The 21,266-nt window shown below is 31.1% G+C and overlaps 2 protein-coding genes across 4 annotated transcripts; one reads left to right on the top strand and one right to left on the bottom strand.

Moving 5' to 3' along the window:
• The first annotated feature begins 50 nt into the window (after positions 1 to 50).
• On the top strand, positions 51 to 7,519 carry LOC112720241 (protein PALE CRESS, chloroplastic). 2 transcript variants are annotated; one of them, XM_025771107.2, is made up of 8 exons: positions 51 to 665; positions 987 to 1,054; positions 2,787 to 2,869; positions 3,837 to 4,031; positions 4,449 to 4,535; positions 4,793 to 4,843; positions 6,078 to 6,266; positions 7,093 to 7,519. In XM_025771107.2, exons 1-8 carry the CDS (start codon positions 490 to 492, stop codon positions 7,324 to 7,326), a joined length of 1,083 nt encoding a protein of 360 aa, XP_025626892.1. In that variant the 5' UTR covers positions 51 to 489; the 3' UTR covers positions 7,327 to 7,519. The 2 variants fall into 2 exon arrangements, with proteins under 2 accessions (XP_025626892.1, XP_025626890.1); XM_025771105.2 differs by having other exon boundaries at positions 139 to 665; positions 978 to 1,054.
• Positions 7,520 to 15,077: 7,558 nt separating this feature from the next.
• Positions 15,078 to 18,021, bottom strand: LOC112720238 (uncharacterized). Of its 2 annotated transcripts, none has more exons than XM_025771101.3 (6): positions 17,849 to 18,021; positions 17,262 to 17,308; positions 17,004 to 17,091; positions 16,553 to 16,686; positions 16,231 to 16,329; positions 15,078 to 15,374 (listed from the first exon to the last, which is right to left on the bottom strand). In XM_025771101.3, the coding sequence occupies exons 1-6, from the start codon at positions 17,919 to 17,921 to the stop codon at positions 15,297 to 15,299; spliced, it is 519 nt and encodes a 172-aa protein (XP_025626886.1). In that variant the 5' UTR covers positions 17,922 to 18,021; the 3' UTR covers positions 15,078 to 15,296. The 2 variants fall into 2 exon arrangements, with proteins under 2 accessions (XP_025626886.1, XP_072062566.1); XM_072206465.1 differs by having other exon boundaries at positions 17,262 to 17,343; positions 17,849 to 17,953.
• Between the last annotated feature and the right edge of the window lie 3,245 nt (positions 18,022 to 21,266).

The raw sequence follows: 21,266 nt of genomic DNA, 5'->3' as shown, positions 1-21,266 counted from the left end.
ATGGCGGTTTTCAATTAGGATAAAGCGACATTTTAAGAGATTAAAACGACAGTGTTTTATTGTTTAAAAGGACGGCTGAAATTGCCGTTTTTAGCACTGAATCTATTTAAAATCCTTTTTCGTGGAAAAAAATAACTTTTAGACAAATCTACCCTTTACAAAAATGGATAATTACCATTGTTTTTAGCACCGTCTTCCATCGTCATCATCTCCCCATTTTTACCCCTCCGAGTCATCAGGTTGCCGCCGGAAACTACCCCCACCGCGTCATCAAACTCTCCGCTGTTTTTCCTCCCTCTCTTCCGTCGGCTCCCTACACGCGGTCAGCTCTCCCTCTTCTCCCTTATCACACCGCCGGCGACTCCTGCTCGCGTTTTCGACAGCACCGCCTGCGCCTCCCTTTCCATCCCCTCCTTCTTCATTGCGACGTCGCCGCTGTGCAGTGCCGTCGCTTTTCTGTGCAGTGCTGCCCTTTGTGTCTTCACAGCAATGTCGACCCTCTCTGTTCCAATCAAACTCTTCCATCCAACAACCACCACTTCCTCCTTTCTCCACTCCCAATCCCAAACCCTTACTTTCATCCCATCAAGAACACCAACCGTAAGAGCTTCGGCTTCTACTTCAGACAACCCGCATAAAGCATTTGGCAAGTTCCTCCGTCAAAGGTAAGTAAACTAGAAATTGCGTACTGTTTCATAGAATTTTACGTTCTGAAATTTGATTTGTGTTTGGTGTTAATTATTTTGAAAGATGGATGCAATTTTCATGAAAGCAATGGTTACCCTCAATTTATTGAGGATTTGGTGCTTGGGAAAACTGAGGAATGGTTTATTTCCTTCTTAATTTCCTTATTTATGTTTTCACTATTTTCCTTAGTAAACTAAGTATCAACTGAGAAAATAGAACAGTGGATTTAATTTGTATATAGAGTTATTTTTAATATAAATATCAATTATTCCTGGCATTCCTCATGGAAGTGAGTACAGGTTATACTTTAACACGCCTCATGGAGCATTGGAGCGAGGACCTGCTTGTGATACGTATGTGCAGCCAGGTAAATGTTATATGGATTCTTCAAAGTCATTCAATCATCAATGAATCTAAGTTTTTTATAGTTATATTTGTACTTGTCTTTTATATTGTTTCATTGTAAAAGTGATTCTTTGAGTTGCTTTGTGATTCAACAACAATCATAAGGCTTCTTCAATTTTAACTAAAATACATCTAGAACTTGCTTGATGTTGAAGAAGTAAATTTTCGTTTCAATTGCTAAAAGTGGGAAATTGGTCTATCTATCAATGGAGATTTCGTTTAGCAGCCTTGTGTGTATTTGTGTGTGTGTGTGTGTGTTGCTGTACTTCAGAATCAGTGTTTCGTTTTCTTCTGCAATGTGCGGCTGCGAACTATCTGTATAACAGGCTCTTTTGACATGTTTAGAGAGAATTGGATTTGTCACAAGGAATTGCATTGGTTTGTTCTTACGAAATTCAGAGGTTGTGGGAAATTTCACTTTTTGTTAATCTGTGCTGTCTTCAAAAAGGAAAGCTGATTTTTTATGAGGATCTTGATCTGTTTAGATGACATTTTACATCTGAGATACGATTTCATTCTTAGATTTGATGTGGTGTTTAACAAATGGTCTTTTTAGAGGTGTTTCTTTAATAGATATAAGGAGAAATTGGCTTGCCCTGTCACTTAGATCAATTTTTTAGAAAATATGCGTTTTCTTTTCTTTCTTCTTGTTATTATACCTTATCATATCTCTAGCAGTGTTTGGCAAGTGTCTTGGGTATAAACTATAGAAACAATGAGACAATGAGGATAGAAACAAGTGTTTTGCTCCCTTTTCTAGGACAGAGACATTTTTCCTGTTTCTGTCTGTCTTCTCTAAATAGTAGGTTTGGGTGTCATATTATCTATATTCCTATCCAGAGATAGTTATCAAATGGGGCCTCTATGTACTGTTGCACAATAATAAGTTCCCTCTTCTATCGAAGGGGGAAAAACCCTTTATTAGCAGTCCAGCAAGATATGATCAGTTTTTAAAGCATTTTATCATTAGTTGTAACCTTGAAAGACATTTATATATTATTACCATTCACAAAATAAAAAGCTTTTGTTATTTGTGACAATGACAATAGTGAGTGAGGGTGCCAATGACAGTAGCATTGTGGCTTCAATGTGAGAGGAACAGAGAGAGTTGGAGAGGCGGAAAATGAAGTAAGAGAAGAAGCCGACATGGGGAAAAATTTGTTGTTTTTCAAATTTTATTCTTTTTTCGAATGAAAGGATAATTTGAACAAATCAATTCTAGTTATTGGCTGTAAAATACCTTTTTGTTGTTGAGTTAACATTTCCGAAATTATTGAAATTCTAACAAATAATTGCTAAGTATTTAGGGGGGTTGTTTTTTGGGTTTTTTTTTTGGGGGGGGGGGATGGGTGGGGATAACCTGTAATGAAAAACAAGCGCAAAAACATGGTCGGGGCCTCTGAAGGGTTTAACACTTTAACTTTACAAAGGCTTTGCTGAACAAAGGGAAAAAATGAACATGAAGCTTCTCACTCTAACTTGCTCTTCTCTCTCCTTAGATACCACCCTTTATTGTTCATCCCTTTTTGTTACAAATCCTCCTCTATTATTCCCCTCTTTTACATCATGTAAATGCAATTCAGCACAGATTCGTCACTGCAACCACAAATTTTGTTCTTTTTGGCATGTTTAGTTACCCATAATTTCAAAGTCTGATTTTTGTTTTTGGTTTGTGGTTGGGGTTTTGGGTGCAGGTTTAAGAGTGAGGTGTATCAAAAAGGAAAATGAAAAGGAAGAGGTGCTTCTAGAAGGGATGCCAAAGGAGTACTATGATGATGTATGTATTGTTAATGCACTTTTCTACTCTCTGTCGTTTTTTAATCTCATTGTGGCTGCTGCTCCCCTGGCATAGTTTTTTTTTTTTTTTCCTTTTTTTTTTTAAAGCAATGGCATTATCATCATTGAAATGTTTCTTAATGTTAGAGACTCAAGTTTAATTAAGATTTTATGTTGTTATGCATTGGATGTTGTTGTTAATTGTATATTTATTTATTTTTTAGACTGCAGTAGGGATTATGACATTTGGTTATTGGTAATGAATGGTTCAATTGTGTGTATTTTTAAAATTTTGAACATTTGTATATGTTGTATAAACAGTGTGATATTACATAGATTTCTCCAAAAAATGGCCATCCTCTCATCTGCTATTTTAATATAGCAGTTTTGGTGTCGACCGCTCTAACCATGGGGCTAATACGACGCAAATTCTAATGAGGGAAATGCTGTATTTTGCCCAAAAGTGTTTGAATATTATAGATGTATTTAGTAAAGGATGTACTCTTGTTAGCGACTTAGCAGGGAGCTAGATTTTTTTTATTGTTCAATAAGTTTCGAGAATGCGGGAAAGGTAACTAAATTCGTTTTTTTTTTCTCTTTCAGCATCTTAGTGATTTTTGTTCAATGTTATTTGAAATGTCGTGTTATATCTTCAAAGAAAAAATGCTATAGCTCCACTCAAACTTGAGTTCTTGTTTTGTTGGTCAATTAGGTACTGCTCTTAACATCCTTGCTGAATATGTTTAAGGCAAATATATCATCAAATGATTCTGATTTTTAACTGCATTTTCTGTTGGATAAACATTGTATCAAAATATATATAGTGCATGAATGGACATTTTTCTTCTTGGCCAATTAGTTTGAACTATGAAAATATTATGGCATCAGTTTGTCCCTCGGCCATTCATGTATGCCGAATTGTTTGAAGGCTTTATTTGCATAGATTTCACTAACCATCGCAAAGATAGGAATGGCAAGCTCGACAACGTGAAGAGACAAAGGAATTGCATCAGTTACGCAAAGAAGAAGATGAGGAAGAAGAAAGAAAGATGGATGAATATAGGGAAATTGGCATGCGACTGAAGGGATACCCTGAAGAAGATGTCATAAAAGCACGGAAGTTGGTTTCAAGCTTTATATTAGCTGCGGAAGAAATTGAAGAGGTAATTTCTTGGTGAAACGATATCTTTAATCGTCATGGAAATGCAGTGTTTGTTTTCAATGTATAAATTTAAAGGGAAATTGTAAATAAGAAAAAGAAGAAATCGAAGGGAAAGTGGGTTCATTATGTCTGACATGTATCTCATTCTAATAGCTTTTTTAACATCTTTTTTGCATAAAAGTTTCATCCCTTGCAATTATGTACAATTTATGGTTATTAAAATTGTCTCTTTCTTTATAACTTATGTGTATTTTGTGCATATAAGAGAATCGTAAGGAAATTTTCATACCAGTCAGAGGCCTTTTCATGCATGCGTGTACGGTTTTTGACATGTTTTAGTTGGTGTCAAGTCTTTTTAACTAGGATTCAATGATACTAGTGTGAATGATTGATCACTTTTGTCTTTATTATTTGGTAGAAAATCGAGGAAGCTGCTGAGAAAGGAGAACTCAATGAACTTGTTTTAATGGTCATATGGAACCGGCTTGATCTTGCCCGGCGTGATGTAAGTTGTTCTTTGTTAAAAAACATTTGTTTCATTTTCTCATGAACTTGATTCTATTCATATTTTGCTTACCCAAGAACTCAGATTCTTCGATTCCTTTTATGTGTTCTCGTGTAAAACTTTCAACTTTCAATGACTTCTCTTAATTTGAGATGGATTATCCAAAATGAATATTAGCATTAGTGCGATGTTTTCTTCTGTTTAATCCATGGATCCTGCTGTCTAATTTCATATGTTATTTGCTCACCACTTTACAGGAGGAAAAGGATGCTATAAGAAGTCTGGATCTGTTATACAGAAGGGTTGAGGTAACTGATCCTCTTTTTTGTTCTGCTTACTACATAACTTCTTTAGGAGTTCTAGAACTCTGTTAATTTTCTCAGTGTCCTCATCCTTCTTTTCTCACCACACACACAAAGAAGAGAAGGAGAGACTGGCTCACTAAGAAGGCTGTGGAGGCTCCTGATTTTCTACAATAACTTGATGGATAATTCTGATTTGGCTGCGATGGATTGTTCCTTGATTTGTTTATAGCCATTTGGACTGTGAATTGCTGCTTCTCCTGCATAGCAAATGCATACACAAATAAATATTATTGGGTACCACCCTCTTACCAGATGAAAGTGTCCCTCCTTAAGTATGCAATATTTGAATGTCACACAGTCCAACGTCAGTTAATGACATGGTTTAGATAGAATCTTAATAAGTACTTTTGTTAACCCTCCTCTTATGGGCAAGTTCTTAGGTTTGAATTACAATTGCTCAATTTTATGGCAGTATCATAATTTATCTTGCCTTGTAAGTTTCGTACTCTAAATGTTCATACCTTGTGTATGTTAGAAGTTAGAACCCCACTTTAGCTGCTCTTGCTAATTTGATGCGATGCGCACCTGTAAGAAACCACACAAGAAAAGGGAGAGAATAGGTATTTATTTATTCACTGTGAAGTACTAAAGTTGGGTCTCAGCCTCTCAGGCTCTCAGCTCTACTGCTTGGGAAGAAAAACACATCAAAATTAGCAAAGAAGGGAGAAATGAGGCACTGTAGCAGCCTCACTCTTCTAGCCAATTCCTACCAATCTCATACCTTACCTCCACACCCTACTGTGCCTAAATAAACATTTTCCCATAACAAAAAACACAACGCACCCATATATTCTACTACCAGACTAGCAGTCTCTCATTCCTCACTCCCTTTACAAGTTAGTTAGAACTTAGAACCTAAGGTCCCACTCAACCTTCCAATATTCTGACTTTGAGTAATCTCCAAACTGCCCTAAATTTCTTACACTTATAAACTTGAAGTCCATTGGGAAATTTGTATTTAATCCTAACACCACCATTAAAAAGAGAGCCCGTGTTTTCCATAGCACCTAAGGTTATCAATCAATCTAGTAATTCATGTCTTCCTATGATTAACCGATGTTGATATTAATGCATAAACCATATGACTTTTGGCTCATATTGCATTTCTTTACATTGTCCCCTCCCCAAAAAAAATTTTTTTGTTCTTTTTTTATTTATTTTCTGTTCTTGATTGTAGACTGAGATCTTGAGAAGAGAGGCTACCCCTGCAATGAGACTACTCAACGAACTTTTGATTATGTATGATGGCTTTGACTTCAGTGAATGGCTGAAGAAATGTAAAAAGATCATGATTGATATTTTTCCACGGGAGGATCCATTCAGTGTTCTCATTCCACCAGGATTTGAGTCTTTTGACATTGATAAGGTAAGCTACACCTATAGACTTTCGTCGAATGATATGCTTGTTTAGTAGCTTCCCTAAGTTTTGAGTTCTTCCCTATCTCTACATCCCCCCCCCCCCTTTTCCTTTTTCCTCCTCTCTCTCTCGATAATGAAGAAAGAAAAACTACAATTTTTCCCCTGAAAAAGTTCAAGTTGTAACAGATTTGTTTCTCAAATAGAAACCACGTGTAATTTTGTCCTTGAATTTAATATTGTTAGAACAAGTTGATCCTTCTCCAGGACCAGTGCTATTTTATTCAGGGATAAAATTGTATGCGTTCTGTTTCCAGAATGAATTTGTTGCACCGCCATAAAACAGAGTTTTTGTTTTTCTAAATTCTACGGTTCCACTGAATAAAGTATTAATACCAATATACCACAAAATCTAAACTAAGTTCATGTTTTATATGACCAAATACTGGTCTACTTTGGAAAGCTCGTCCCTTTCTTAGTGGTTTGAAGGTTGAATCTCAGGAATGTATAAAATTACGATAAGTCCACAGTAACCACTGAAATTAGGCATCAATAGTAAGTGCTTAAACTTTATTCAAGTTTATCTGTTTATACTTGAATACATAAATCTAGTTAACGACAAGAGTAGTGTAGATACTATCTATTGTCTAAAGGGCAGTTTAGTGCACAAGCATCCCGCGTTAACGTAGGATATGGGGAAGGGCTGCACCTGCACTGCACCTAATATATGCAGCCTATCTATTGTGTAAACTACAAAAAATTTTTAGTTAGAGTTCCACCTCTATCTGAATAAATACATATAAGTTATTAATTTCAATAATCTTGTATGGTATCAGCTTGAAGGGCCCTTGCGACCGACCCTTGAAGACGATGGTGCTCTATTGAGGGTGGACTTCGTAAGGGAGGTGGATGCATTGCTACAAGAGGTTCGAGCCGATCAAAGTGAAGTGGAAAATGCAGCAGGATTCGATCCACAATCTGTTGCAAATAGATTGAAGCAACAAGAGAAGCAACAAACAATACGCCAAGTAGAAGCTCTATTAGATTTAGCAATTGGTTTGACATGGTAGCCTTCTTTTTATTACATTTTTCTTATAGTATATAGTGTTGATATAAGAGTTTGTTATGCACTAAGTTCGCAATCAATTAGCTTCATTTTATAACATACATTTTCCCCTTTCGAAAGGATATGAAACCATAGCATGTCAATTTACTGGTAGAAGTTTTAAACAAAAAGTAAGAATTGAATGGTTAGATCAACGAGTAGTTGAGTCTATCTTCTGCGTCTCACTAATTCATTTCAAATGAATAGAGTTGGCAATGGGTAGGGAGTACGATTTAAACTCCACTCTAACTCTATCTGCAGATTTAAATTTTTTCTAAAACCTAATTTTATCTTACTTGCGGATTGAGAATCTCTCAACTCTAATCCTACTCGTACTCTAAAATTTTACACTCGATCCTAATTGATCTGATCTATAACAAATCAGTTTTTTCAATCAAATATAATATTTAATTATTTTATAATTCATAAACATACTAATAAAATAAAAAATACAAAATTAAGTCCATCTTAAAATTAAAAGCAACAAAATCATAATAAAATTTATTTTTAAATTACAAAAAAAAAAGGTGTGAATTTGATTTCTATGAACTTCATTACATATGTATAGAGTTGACAATAGGTAGGGTAAGGTAGGATTTTTACTCCATACTAACCTTACCCGCGGATTTAAGTTATTTCTAAAATTCAATTTTACCTACATGCGGGTTGAGAATCTCTTAACCTTAACTCTACCCGCACTCTAAAATTTCACACTCGATCCTATCATACTTGATCCAAAACAAATCAATTTTTTAGGTAAAACACAATATTTAATTATTCTATGATTCATAAACATACTAATAAAATAGAAAATATAAAATTGAGTTCATATTAAAATTAAAAGTAATAAAATCATGATAAAATTCACGTTAAAATTACAAAAAAAAAAAAAGAAGATGTGGGTTTGATTTCTATCAACTTCAGTATATATGTATAATAATTTTTAATTGCATATAATATAACAGGACTGTGAGTTGATCGAGTAGAATTAGATATAAACTTTAATCTGATCCTACTTCACTGCTCAACCCGCTTCGCTACGGGTCAATTGCCACGGTTGGAGTAGAATCTACGGGTATGCTAGTATTGCCAGCCCTATTCATTTAGCTTTGAAATTTGTTTTCAACTCTCATTTCCTTCCTTATATTGTTTTTTATAAAAGAAAAATGGTGAATTATTTATTTTTTGCAAAATGTTTTATTTTTATTTTAATCTATGATTAATTTAATAAAATGATGTGAAATCGGTGAGCTTCTAACCCTCATTAACAAGGCTAAGGGGACGGCAAATTCAATTGGTTTTTTTTTTTTTTTGGGGTTTACATTCAATTGGTTATTGTTTGATGAGAAAATACTTAAATCCACATTTTTATTATCAACCTCATCCAAATTCCACAAAGTAATTTTTTATCGGCTAACTAATAGGTGAAATGCACACATACAGAATATGTATTACATTGATATGATTTTTACAAATTGGACCATCCAATTAATTTAGAAAACACTAAAAAATTTTATAGTACTTCTTAGTCAACATTGGTTGTGTCGATGACATGGAAATCGGTTAAGGGAATTCGATGGAATTAGTGTTGACAAGGAGGAGGCCGAGAATGAAGCTAGCAGAGCGGTTATTAAACTTATGATTAGCAGAAATAGTTAGTGTTAAAGTATATGAAGGTCGAGACATAGCAAGACTTGATTGGTTGAAGATGTCTATAAATATAGTGATTGGTGACAAATAATGCACGAAGAGTTGGAAATTTTACTCAAAAATACACTTATTTTCTCACAGATTCAGTGACTTTCTACGATTTGTCTAAACTAATTTTTTGTGTAAGTTTCCTTCCACATGTTTCTTATATTCATTACAATTCTGTATTTTTTATCTTTTGTAAAGTTATTTCTTTTTTAAATTTTGTTTTATCAAGTTCTTTTCTTTTGTAATTTGTAATTTTTACTCTAAATTCATGTGAAATTTTTTTTGTTCGAAATTTTGTGGAGTGTTTTTAACCTTATTTTATTAAGTAAATTTTTTTTTTGATAAAGTAAGACTTTGATGCACAACTGATATTCATAAAAAGAGTAGGTTTCATTTTGAGAATCTAAATTTTGAACCATCTTAAATAATTATAATTGTTAAAATATCTTATTATTTATAAATTTCAATTGCTAAATATTTGCATAATAGTATTAAAATTAGACCTTACAGTTTTCTATTTAGAAATTAAAATATTTTTAAAGTTAAAATCGGACTCTTGGATTTTAATTTTTATATAATTAAAATTTTAAAATATTAAAATTAGACTCTTCAATTTTTTATTTCAAAAAATTTAATAACTTAAAATTAAAATTGGACTCTCTAATTTCTAATTTTAAAAAATTAAAAAAAATTAATCAGACTTTTAAATTTTATTTTTTTTCTAAAACAGTCCTTCACATTTTGGAAAAAAAAAAACAAAAAGGCAATATATTTAAAAATACCTTATCCTAAATTCATATTAAAAACTTTTTAGCAAATATCTCTCCTCAAAATCATTCTCCACCTAGTGTTAGCAATTTAGCATCATCATCATCAACCTTAATATCATCGTCATCATCAACTTCAGCATCAATCTTATAGAGAAAAAGAGAGAGAAGAGAAGAGAAAGAGAGGGATTTACTGAATACATATATCATGTTCACTAATTTTCATCTAAACATGATCTATAATATGAATAAATTATGAAGAATATAAATACATGGTCAATAGCATAGATTTCATTGCTTAATTAATTAAATTATAGGGTAATTCACATAAAAAAAATAAATATAATCCAATATTACACCAATATTCTAAATGGAATCAAATTATAAATGTTTCGTTTGCATTTATAAGATAAATCGAATCAAATAGATTCGAATTAGTATGCACATTGGTAAATCAAAATTATTAGGTTCAATTTAGTATGAGAAAATGTTGAAACAAGCTAGTCCATAATAAATCGAATCAAGAAGTTTTGATTTAAAACACACAGTAAGTTGAAACAAGTGGTTTCGATTTATAGCTCATAGTAAATCGAATTCATTAAATTCGATTTATAGACAATGTACCACTTAGTAAATCGAATGTAATAGTTTCGATTTACCATTGATTTACCTATATATACAATTCGAAATAAATTGTTTCGAATTACAATTCACAAATTCTTCCACCATCCACACCCACCAGAAGAGAAAAGTGAGACTACAATGCGACAAGATTCAAAACTGCGGACATGAAAGACGACCAAAATCGTATCTATTGATTAGACGGAGTTGTCCATATTACTGGTAGCATCAATAAAGATGTTAGTAAATAATTTTTTTTTCTTCAAGGTAGATCAGAAATGTTAGTAATATTAAGTTAGTTGGAATTTTTAAACTACAAATGTTAGCTGTAGCAATGTTTATTAGTTTGTTAGAATTTTGATAAAGACACTCAACGAATTCTTATTAATAAAATTTATTCCTTCTCGCATTTTTTTCTTAATTGTCCTTCTGTAGTGCACAAAAACTAAAAAATTATTTTCACCAGCTATTGTGAACCCCATTCTAATGAACTCCTAACATTCTGATCGTATTTATATAGTTTGTTTCTCTTAGTAAATCGAACTAAATGAATTCAATTTATATCACTACCTCAATATACTAGTAAATTGAATTCAGTATTTATTTAGAGCCTTAAAACATAGTAAATTGAATCAATATATTTCAATCTAAATTATAAATAATCTTTTTAGATAAATCAAATCAATATATTTCGATTTATACCTACTTTAGGTAAATCGAATCAATATTTTGATTTACACCCATATTAAGTAAATCGAATTAAATGCATATGATTTACATAAATATATAGTAATTTGAATTAAATAGTTTCAATTTACATATATTTATGGCCAAAATAAAACATGTATATAAGAATTTTGGTTTTAGGATATTCGTGTCAAATTGAATCCCATTTGATTTGTATATATGTTATACCATAATCATATATATAATATAAGTTGCATGACAAGACAAACAAAATATATGCATTTCTAAAGCCATCAATGATTCAAGCAAGCAAGTAAACAAAGAAGTAGTTAAAGTGGAAACACAGAAGTAGTTAAAGTGGAGGGACTTGAACAACCGTAATTTCTACTAAGAGAGGATAGTGATTAGTGTGATCTATTTGACTAAATTATAATCTCAAAAGTGAAATTGGAATGCCACATTTCAATGATCTGTGAGTAGTTGAATAAAACATGTTCAAATGGTAGTTTTAAATACTATTTTAAATTAAAAAATTATTATTTTAATTAGATAAAAATATCGGTTTCGATGCAATTTTAAAAGAAAAAAATTGTCATTTTAATCTAGTAGAAATAATGGTAATTAATTACCATTTTAATTATAAAAAAAAAAACAATTAATAGTGCAATTAACTAAAAAAAATTCAAAAAAATTAAAATAAAAAATACCAAAAATAATTAATCCTAATTTCACTCTCGCTCTATTGACAATACACAGTGAAAGAAACAACCACACAAATCTTTATTCTTCTCTTCATAGCCACGGGTGTACTATTACCACTGCTATCGACCACCGCCATAGTCACGCAGTGCCCTCCCACCGCCACATGCACGAACACAGCGTCTCCTCCCTCGCCTCCCTCCGCAAACACAGCGTCCTCTCTCTGCCATTGCATGTACGCACGCAGCGCCCTCCCTCTGCGAACTTAATGCCCTCCTTCCGCTGCCGCATGCACGCAGCATAGAAAACCGAGTGAGACCGTTGCTGCTCGTGCCGCCGGCCAATGACTCCCTTTCTCCTATCGCCATCGGCCACCACTCACGTTTCGACAAAGAACAAGGCCACGGATCACGCCTCCTCCACGGGGCGCATAAAACACCCGCGTTATTCTTCTTCTTTTTCTTGGTTTTGGATGATTCTTTCTACTAGTTTTAGATGTTTCTTTCTCCTACTCTTGGATGTTTCTTTTTCTTATGTTTTGCATTTTTTTTTCGAGTTTTGGATTTTTTTTAATAGTCTTAGATGTTTTTTTTTTCTTAGTTTTCGGATGTTCATTTTTCAATGTTTTATTGGATGTCTTCTTTTATTAGCTTTTGGGATTTTAAAAAGATTATTTTAGATATCTCATTTTTGTTAGATTGTAGATATTTTTTTTTGTTACGTTTCAAATATTTTTTTATTAGAAATTTTAAAATGATTTTGGAAGTTTTAAAATAAATTTTGGAATTTTAAAAATAATTTTTATAATTTTAAAGTAATTTTACAATGATTTGGATTTTGGATGTTCGTTATTAGTTAGTGTTAGATTTTTTTTAGATTTTGAATTTTTTCATTAGGTTTTGGATGTTTCTTTATACTAAATTTCTTATGTTTCTTTTTTTTATGTTTTGGATGTTTCTTCTTTTTGAATTTTGGATATTTTTTAAATAGTTTTATATTTTTCTTTTCTTAGTTCTGCATGTTTTTTTTTTTAATATTTTGTTGGATGTTTTGTTTTGTTAAGTTTTAGAATTTTAAAAAGATTTTGGTAAGTAATTTTTTTTAGGTTTTGGATGTTTCTCTTTATTAGAAATTTTTAAAATATTTTTTGAATTTTTAGAATTATTTTACATTGATTTTGGATATTTGTTATTATTTGGTGTTAGATTTTGAAATTTTTTCATTACTTTTTAGATGTTTCTCATGATAATTTGAATTTACGTTCCTTCTAAAAGAATTCAAAAAAAAAAAAAAAACTAAAACTGCGTTTATTTTTGAAAACAAGACATAAATGATAGATATCCAAAAATTAATATTCTGATATTTTGTTTGGTGATAAACTAAAAAAAATTATGAAGGTCTAATTTATTTTTATTTAAAAAATTTAAGAAAATATAATAATAAAAAAATTTAATTATAAAAAATTAATAAAAATAATGAAAAAAAAAATAAAAAATAAATTATGTCTCTTAATAGTATTTTTGTGTTCTTTTTGACAGAATAAACACAAAATATACTAAATACACTAATTTAATGTCTTTAGACACAATATCTCTATCTATATTTTATTTGCCAGATATGATTTTATATCTGTATGTTTCTGGTCTCGGTACCCCATATCAATAAATAAATCCAACCTAATTAATTACAGTTGTGTGGATCCCTAATTGATTTATCCAACGGAATTGATTGTTGGACGAACACATTTCGTTGATATTAACCAATATTTTAATCTAATACTTTATTTTTATACTATTAAAATATAGTCTTTAATATTTAGAGTTGGTCTTGATAAAAAAAAAAATAACTTTTATAGTGTGTATATATAGTTGGTTAAGTGTTTCACTACAAATAATAAATTTTGTAATGTATATAATGAATTATATATCTGCTTTCTTCTTTTACAATTTTCACTAATTTATAGTGTAAGCATATGTGAATTTAAAAAAAATCTCGATGTATATTAAAAAATTAGTATGCATATTTTTTTGTTGACTATATATATATATATATATATATATATATATATTTAAAATTAAGGGTAAAGTATAATTTTTATCCTTGAAGTTTGATGAAAGTTTTAAAAATACCTTTAAGTTTTATTTTGTTTTAATTTTGTCCCGAAAATTTTCGATTTGCATCATTTTAAATTATTTAAGACCCATTCAACAATAATTTTATAAGAACAATCCTCAACACAAGCAAATCAAGTATAATTTTTATGCATTATTGTTAGATTAGTCTTAAATTTTTTGAAAATTTAGCTATCAAAGGTATATTTGATGCAAATAGAAAATTTTTAAGACAAAATTGAAACAAAATAAAACTTAGGGATATTTTTAAAACTTTTACCAAACTTTAAAGACAAAAAATATATTTTACCCTAAAATTAATTACTATAATAATTAAATTTGTTTGCAGTATTATAATAAATTTTTTATGAGATACTAAACATATTTTCAATGTACGATATAAATTTTTTTTATTAGTTAATCCAAATAATAAATGAAATCTAAAAGCTTTATAATTATCCTAAAGCATAGTTTTTAGGTAAAATCAGGATATAAATCCATTCAGTGCTTAATTTTGAACATGAGATGTCTCTCTGCTTTGGTCTAGTGGTTATATACTTAACTGGTATGCATGAGATCCTAAGTTCGAATTTTATTGGTGTTATATACAACATCCACAAAGTCTAATCCAAATCGGTAAAATCAATTACATAGATTAAATAATAGCAATATACCTATTATTCATAGATTTTGTTTGACTATCTCTTATAGAGTATTTTAGACTTTTTGTCTATAATCAATAGTTCATATTTAATTTTTCATCTACTTTTGGATCTTTCTCCTAGACGTCCAAATGATCTAAAATAAATTTCTCTGTCTTATCTAATCTGGGCTAGTCGAGTGATTAGCCCACTTGTCCGGTTAAACAAGTGTCAGGTTTGAATCCCACCCTTAGCATGTAACAATTCATTAGTTAGCAACAAACTCTTATATGGAAATCAAATCTGCGACAAATTAGGGTTAGAAAATACCCTAGACGACCAAAAAAAATTCCACTATCTTTGGGCTGCTGGGAGCTACTTTACTGTTTTGAAACACCAGTGTTTTGGAATGACTTAGCATAGTCTACCTTGCTCAAGTAATCAATAGTTTGAAACTATAATCAAGCGATTCAAGGTAATCCTGATTTAAAATTTGAAGCGAAACATATTATGATTTTACTAAGCTTGTCACTATAAGCAACATGATACTTCTGCACTTGTATAACTACAGAGGTAATATCATTTGTTTATAGACATCATTCTTTATAAGCTGTTTGTTCTAATAATTACAAATTTAATTACATAATTGTCAAGGAAAATGAATACAGTACAATAAAATTTACATATGTGCATGTGTATGCAAGAAAGAGTCTACTCTTGTTTCTTTGAATAATCCCTTGGTCCAAATATTGTGGACCCAATTCTCACATTTGTACTACCCATTTCAATCTGAAAAGGCAATAAATGTATATATAACCACATAAATTCAATCTCCAAAAAACATAAAAATGAAAAAAAAACATGAATTAGTTGCATGATTGACCCATAAAAATAAATAAATTGCATGCAAACTGGAACTGTGGAACAATTGATACAAGTAATAATTCTTGGTAAATAAATATCAGTTGATCATGACCTCTAAAACTGGTTCAAAAACAATGAAGGGCACCTCTACTAACTTATCTATATGCAAGTATTTTCTTTTTATTGGGTAAATATTTTGAAAATGCTGCACAACCAATCATATTTAATCATAAGAAATATGCCTGTCTCACCATAACAATCTCTAACTCCTGTTATTACTCAACAAAAGAATTAAAGAACCCCATTTCTAATTAATTAATTATAGCTGTCAAATTCCTTCCCTTGAAATATAGAAAGCACTCATAATTGTGAGGAAATCAGATGCAATCATGCAATGAAAAGAAAAAGTAGTTTGTAGTTTGTTGCTGAATAAATTTAGAGCACTAATAACCAATATAATATGGAACTGGTTAAAGTGGTAAGTGCCTTATTCCATTAAATGGAGGCCTCACAGTTTGGGTCTTAGCCGCTTAGGAATGAAAAAAAAATCCTAAATTACTCTTTCAGTGTCTAAAGACGTAATGTCTCTGTCTATATCTCATATACTAAACACAATTTTGTGTTTTTGCATTCTATGCTTGTAAACAAGCATAGCTTTAGCGATGGAAAAAAACCTTGGGAGACATAGACAGAGTCAGGTCGAGACGAATAAAAGGACCCGAATGCTAATGATTTAAGCAGGACCAAGGAAAAAAGAAATAGATTATAGGCTATATCATACCGCTAACTCAAAATCGCCGGACATGCCCATTGACAGTTCACATTGCTCCTCAGGCATCTCAAGTGCCTTGCAAACTTCAGTTCTGCAATTGGATAGGGTCTGATTTTTCACAGAAGAGAAAGCCTTTTTAACAATAATATAAATTGGAAATTGGACAATGTATCACAAAAAAAATCAAGCTAATGAATACAAAAATTCAGGTCAAATTCCAATGAAACTATAGGAAGAGAAGAAATGAGAAATATAACACTGAAATGGAAACGATCCAGTAAATAAGAAATTAGATCATTTTAAGTTTTGGACATAGAATAGAAGTTGTCACCTTAAAGTTCTCTGGAGTTGAGGTGTAGTCAGGCCTCCCTATTGTCATCAAGCCGGAGAACACAAGGTTCGGACAACTCAATTTTACATGTTTAGCAAGATCAACACAATTGGAAGGATCAATACCAGATTTGGCTGCAAAATTATGAAATCACATATACAAGTAGATATTATGTTATTATGTAAGAAATAAGAGAAGAGAACCATAATTTGCTTATTTATGTAGATAAAGTAAGATATGATGCATTCTGAAAAACAAATAATAATGGAGCAGCTACAAATGTGAAAGTATAAGAAAAGAATACATATCAGTTAAAATGCAGTACAAATAACGCAGGGTTAAAGAAGGCTCTGAAATAGGAAGAAAACAAGTTGAGAAAATTCCAGAGATGCAATAACTAAGATTATGCACAAGAATTTTGAGAAACTCATTTAGTTTAAGCCAAACTGACATTCTTCTCCACTTGTATTTACTTCCACCAAGACTTTCAGCGGATTTCTTTTAAGGGTTGAAACCATACGGTCAAGATGATTTGCCACCTGCCAGTACCAAAGGTACAAGAAAAATTCACAATTGAAATTTGACTAGTCAGAAGGTATAGACCTCATCAATTGAACACACATGAAGTTTACAAGCATAAAATAAAATAAACAACAATGAATTCATACCTCCAAGAACTACACCATACATTGATTATACAAGTCTTTACCTTCTGATTGTCGACCACCTCGAGCATGGCCAGATTTGGAACTCCACCTGACATAAACCATGCAAGGCCTAGTCTAAGGATACTGAAGAAAGGAATAAACAAATTTTAATATGCTAAAGAGCAGTCAATCACAAGTACAGAAACAAAGTCCGAACTCAAACTCAGTCCATGAAATAGGTTCACAAAATCATTGAATTTATGCATATTCGCAAAACAAGCAGCAGTGATAATGCCATATTATATTAAAGACAAAGCTTTCTAGTGAGAATCTTTTAAAGAAACCCAGTAAAGGGCATTCTACATGAGACACATCATTAAATTAGAGAAGAATTTTGAGACCAAATTGCTATCATTTCTATTATAGTATACTCGACCCCACTAATCTGATCCAAGCAGATCAACCAATAGTACGTTCAAGTTCTCTAGTCGCTTCTATTCACAATACTCGACACTAGGATTGTTTACAAGGAGAATGAGTATTGAACTATTTGAACCAATCGAAATGTTGATCTAAAATGCTAACTTTCCCATAGTTAAATAGAATGAAGAAAAGAAAAGAAACATTGATTTGAAGAAACGAATCATACTCAAAAGCGGTTTGACTTTGTTGCTTTGCAAATTCCCAATGAAATGCCACTCAATGTCTTGCGGAAGCTGCATTAAAAGCCAAGGCACGTGTCATCGTCCCAACTAACAAAGGATTAGAATCACTTGGCACAAAGTATTTTACATGAATTGAGCGAGGCAAGATGTTAATGTCAACCTAAAACACGCAAAAATAACACAAGTACAAACTCAGTTTAATTTTTATTACACTATATTATCAACCGTATCTCTATGTCTACTATAAATAATGAGGTGCAAGAAAAACGTTTTTGCACACCCTATAATCGTAGATAACTAAATAGCTACTTACATAAAAATATCTTTATATCAAAATAATAATTAAAAAATTATTAAATAATTTAACGTATTTAACTAAATTTCTTAACCTAAATTGTATTTATATCTTAATTATGGTCTAATTAAATTTAACAATTTTTTATGTATTTTTTAATTAATTTTTAATATATTAATAAATTATTAGACCAATTCATGTAAGGTCACCTGTATTAAATTATATTTCTTCCACCTATATGAATAGATTAAACTCAAATGAAGATGTAAAAAACATCTTTTTATGAAGATGCTTTGTATAAAAGTGTGATTTATTGATTTGGCCACACTTCAAATAAAAACAACACTTTTATAACATATCAAAATCTAACCCTACACTCCATCATCTAAGGGTCAAAAAGAAAAATCATCACATGAAGACAATTATAATATCTTCATGGGAGTACCCACCTTATATAATTAACTTATGTTCTGCATTTTAAAATATATTATTATTATAATATGTATATAAAAAAAAGAAATAAACATGAAGAAACCAAGCTATTCCTATCTCATTCAAGCATTCACTCTGGTAAGATCTATTACTATTACTTTCAATGACCACTATGCAAAGACATCAGACTCTGTGGAAGCTATTTCATGACTACTTCATTAGAGACTTGTGGTGAAGCTACCTTGGTGTCCACTTGGGACTGGTCTTCACTAAATTGTTATCTTGACGAGAACTTGTGATTTGTGATCACTCACCTTCACCAAATTGTGGTGAAGGCATTTCAACGACGGCCGGTGGCTGATAATTATTATTAAGAAAATGCTAATTATACAACAAAATTCAGTCATTTAGTCAGTTTTTAATATTATTTAATTTTTTTTAATTAAAATATATTTTTATTTTTAGATACACATTTATAATTAAAATTAATTTAAATTTTAAAAATTAAAATTTTTTTAACTTTCTACTTACTTCATAGTTAATTATTGTTTTTTTTAAGTTTTTTTTTTCTCTCTATAACACGATTTTCTTCTATTTTTCTATCTCCTTCTCCCTTCTCCGCTCGTTAATTTCAAGTCACGTAATTCATTTCAATTCAAAAGTCCAGTCCTTCGTTTCAATCATTGAAGAGTGACCTTCAATTTAGTTCAAGTCAAAGTGCTCCATTTCTCCCACTAAATTTATTACTTTAAATTATTATTATTATTATTATTATTATTATTATTATTATTATTATTATTATTATTATTATTATTATTAGGGATAAGTATGATTTTGGTCCCAACGTAGAGGTTGAATATTTATTTCGTCTCCGGCCTTTTTTTCGTTCTATTTCTCCCACTAAATTTACTACTTTAAATTCATATTATTATTATTATTATTATTATTATTATTATTATTATTATTATTATTATTATTAGGGATAAGTATGATTTTGGTCCCAATGTAGAGGTTGAATATTTATTTCGTCCCCGGCCTTTTTTTCGTTCTAAAATGGTCCCCAAAATTTCAGTTTGTTTTAAAATTGCCTTTCGGACGAAAATATCCTTCTCCCTTCACCCCAAAATCAACCACCACCACCACCAGACCAGAAGCCTACGCCCAACCAGAACCACCACCACCACCACCAGTATCATCATGGTCAGTGGCGGAACTTGAAACAAAATTTTGGGGGGCCAGATAGAAAATAATTGTCAAAATATTTTTGATATGGACCCCATTTAAGATAAGCTCGTCTAATCTCATCTTTATGGTTTGGGTGATATTGCCAAATTTAAAGCCGTTTTTCAAGATCTCGTTCCAAAAAGTTAAGGTTAAAGTCATCAGATGTAACTTTTTGAACTTTTGAAGGTTATATCTCACTTTATTCGTGATTCATTAAAATAGAAGAACTATCTACATGTGTTGATATTGTAAAAGTTATATGTTCTCCTTCTTAAATATTAGCCTTCCTCTTAAAAAATGTATCAATTCTTTGATTTTTATTATTATTTTATATAAAAATTTGAATATATATCCTGTAAAATATGTAAAGAAGAAGTTAGAAGGACAAATATTAAAATTTATAATATTTATTGAATTTTTTTATCAATTTATACAAATACAATAATATTAATACTTATTGAATATTCTATTATTTTTTATCATATAAAAAATAAAATTAAATAAATAGTAAAATATAAAATAATATTAAATTAAATAAATAAAAAAGATCTAATTTTTTATATTTTAACTTAAAGATAGAGAGAGTGTTGTTTATTGAACTTATTAGATACTTTAAGTCATAGTAAAGTATTTAAGTCAATTGAACTATTTTTTATCTTTTAAAAAAGTACTACTAAATTTTTTATAAAAAGTTTGGGGGGCCATGGCCCCCTTGTCTGAACTAAGCTCCGCCACTGATCATGGTTGTCATCATCATCATCAGAACTTTTCCCAAAATCAACCAAAAGCCCAAGCTGAACAAGAACTCACCACCACCACCACCATTATCATCATGGTCATCATTATCATCATTGTTAGAAACAAGAGACTAAACTGGAGAAAGAATTTGTGTATTATTGAGTGTATTCAAGTTGTCTACTCAAGTTGTGTGGAATGATACAATATAAAAGGGTATTTATAGGGACTAAGAGAATCGTAATAATAAAGACGTAATATTCTATAATAAATATTCAGATATACTAAATAATTCTAATTGATCCTAATTATATTCTAACATCCCCCCTCAAACTCAAGTGACAACTTGAGTTTGAAACTTATTTAAAACAACGAAATAAAGAGAAAAAAAAACTGTATAAACTGATAAAATAGGTGCAGACGGAATTGCCGGAAAGAAACGCAGAAGGAATTGCCGCTTGTCTGAAGGAAGCGCAGACAGAATTGCCGCTTGTCTGAAGGAAGCGTAGGTGGAACTGCCGCTAGTTTGAAGGAAGCACCGACGGAACTGCCGCTATCTGAAGGAAGTGCAGATGGAACTGCTGGAAAGAAACGCAGACGGAACTGCCACAAGGAAACACAGACGAAACGAAACGCAGACGGAACTGCCACGAGAAAAAGCAGATGGAACTGCCACGAGAGAACACAAACAGAACTGCTACAAGAGAACGCAGATG

The sequence above is a fragment of the Arachis hypogaea genome, chromosome 11 (assembly GCF_003086295.3).
Source record: "Arachis hypogaea cultivar Tifrunner chromosome 11, arahy.Tifrunner.gnm2.J5K5, whole genome shotgun sequence".
NCBI lineage: Eukaryota > Viridiplantae > Streptophyta > Magnoliopsida > Fabales > Fabaceae > Arachis > Arachis hypogaea.
The sequence above is the reverse complement of the archived record's forward strand: the minus strand, read 5'-3'. Positions and strand labels throughout refer to the sequence as shown.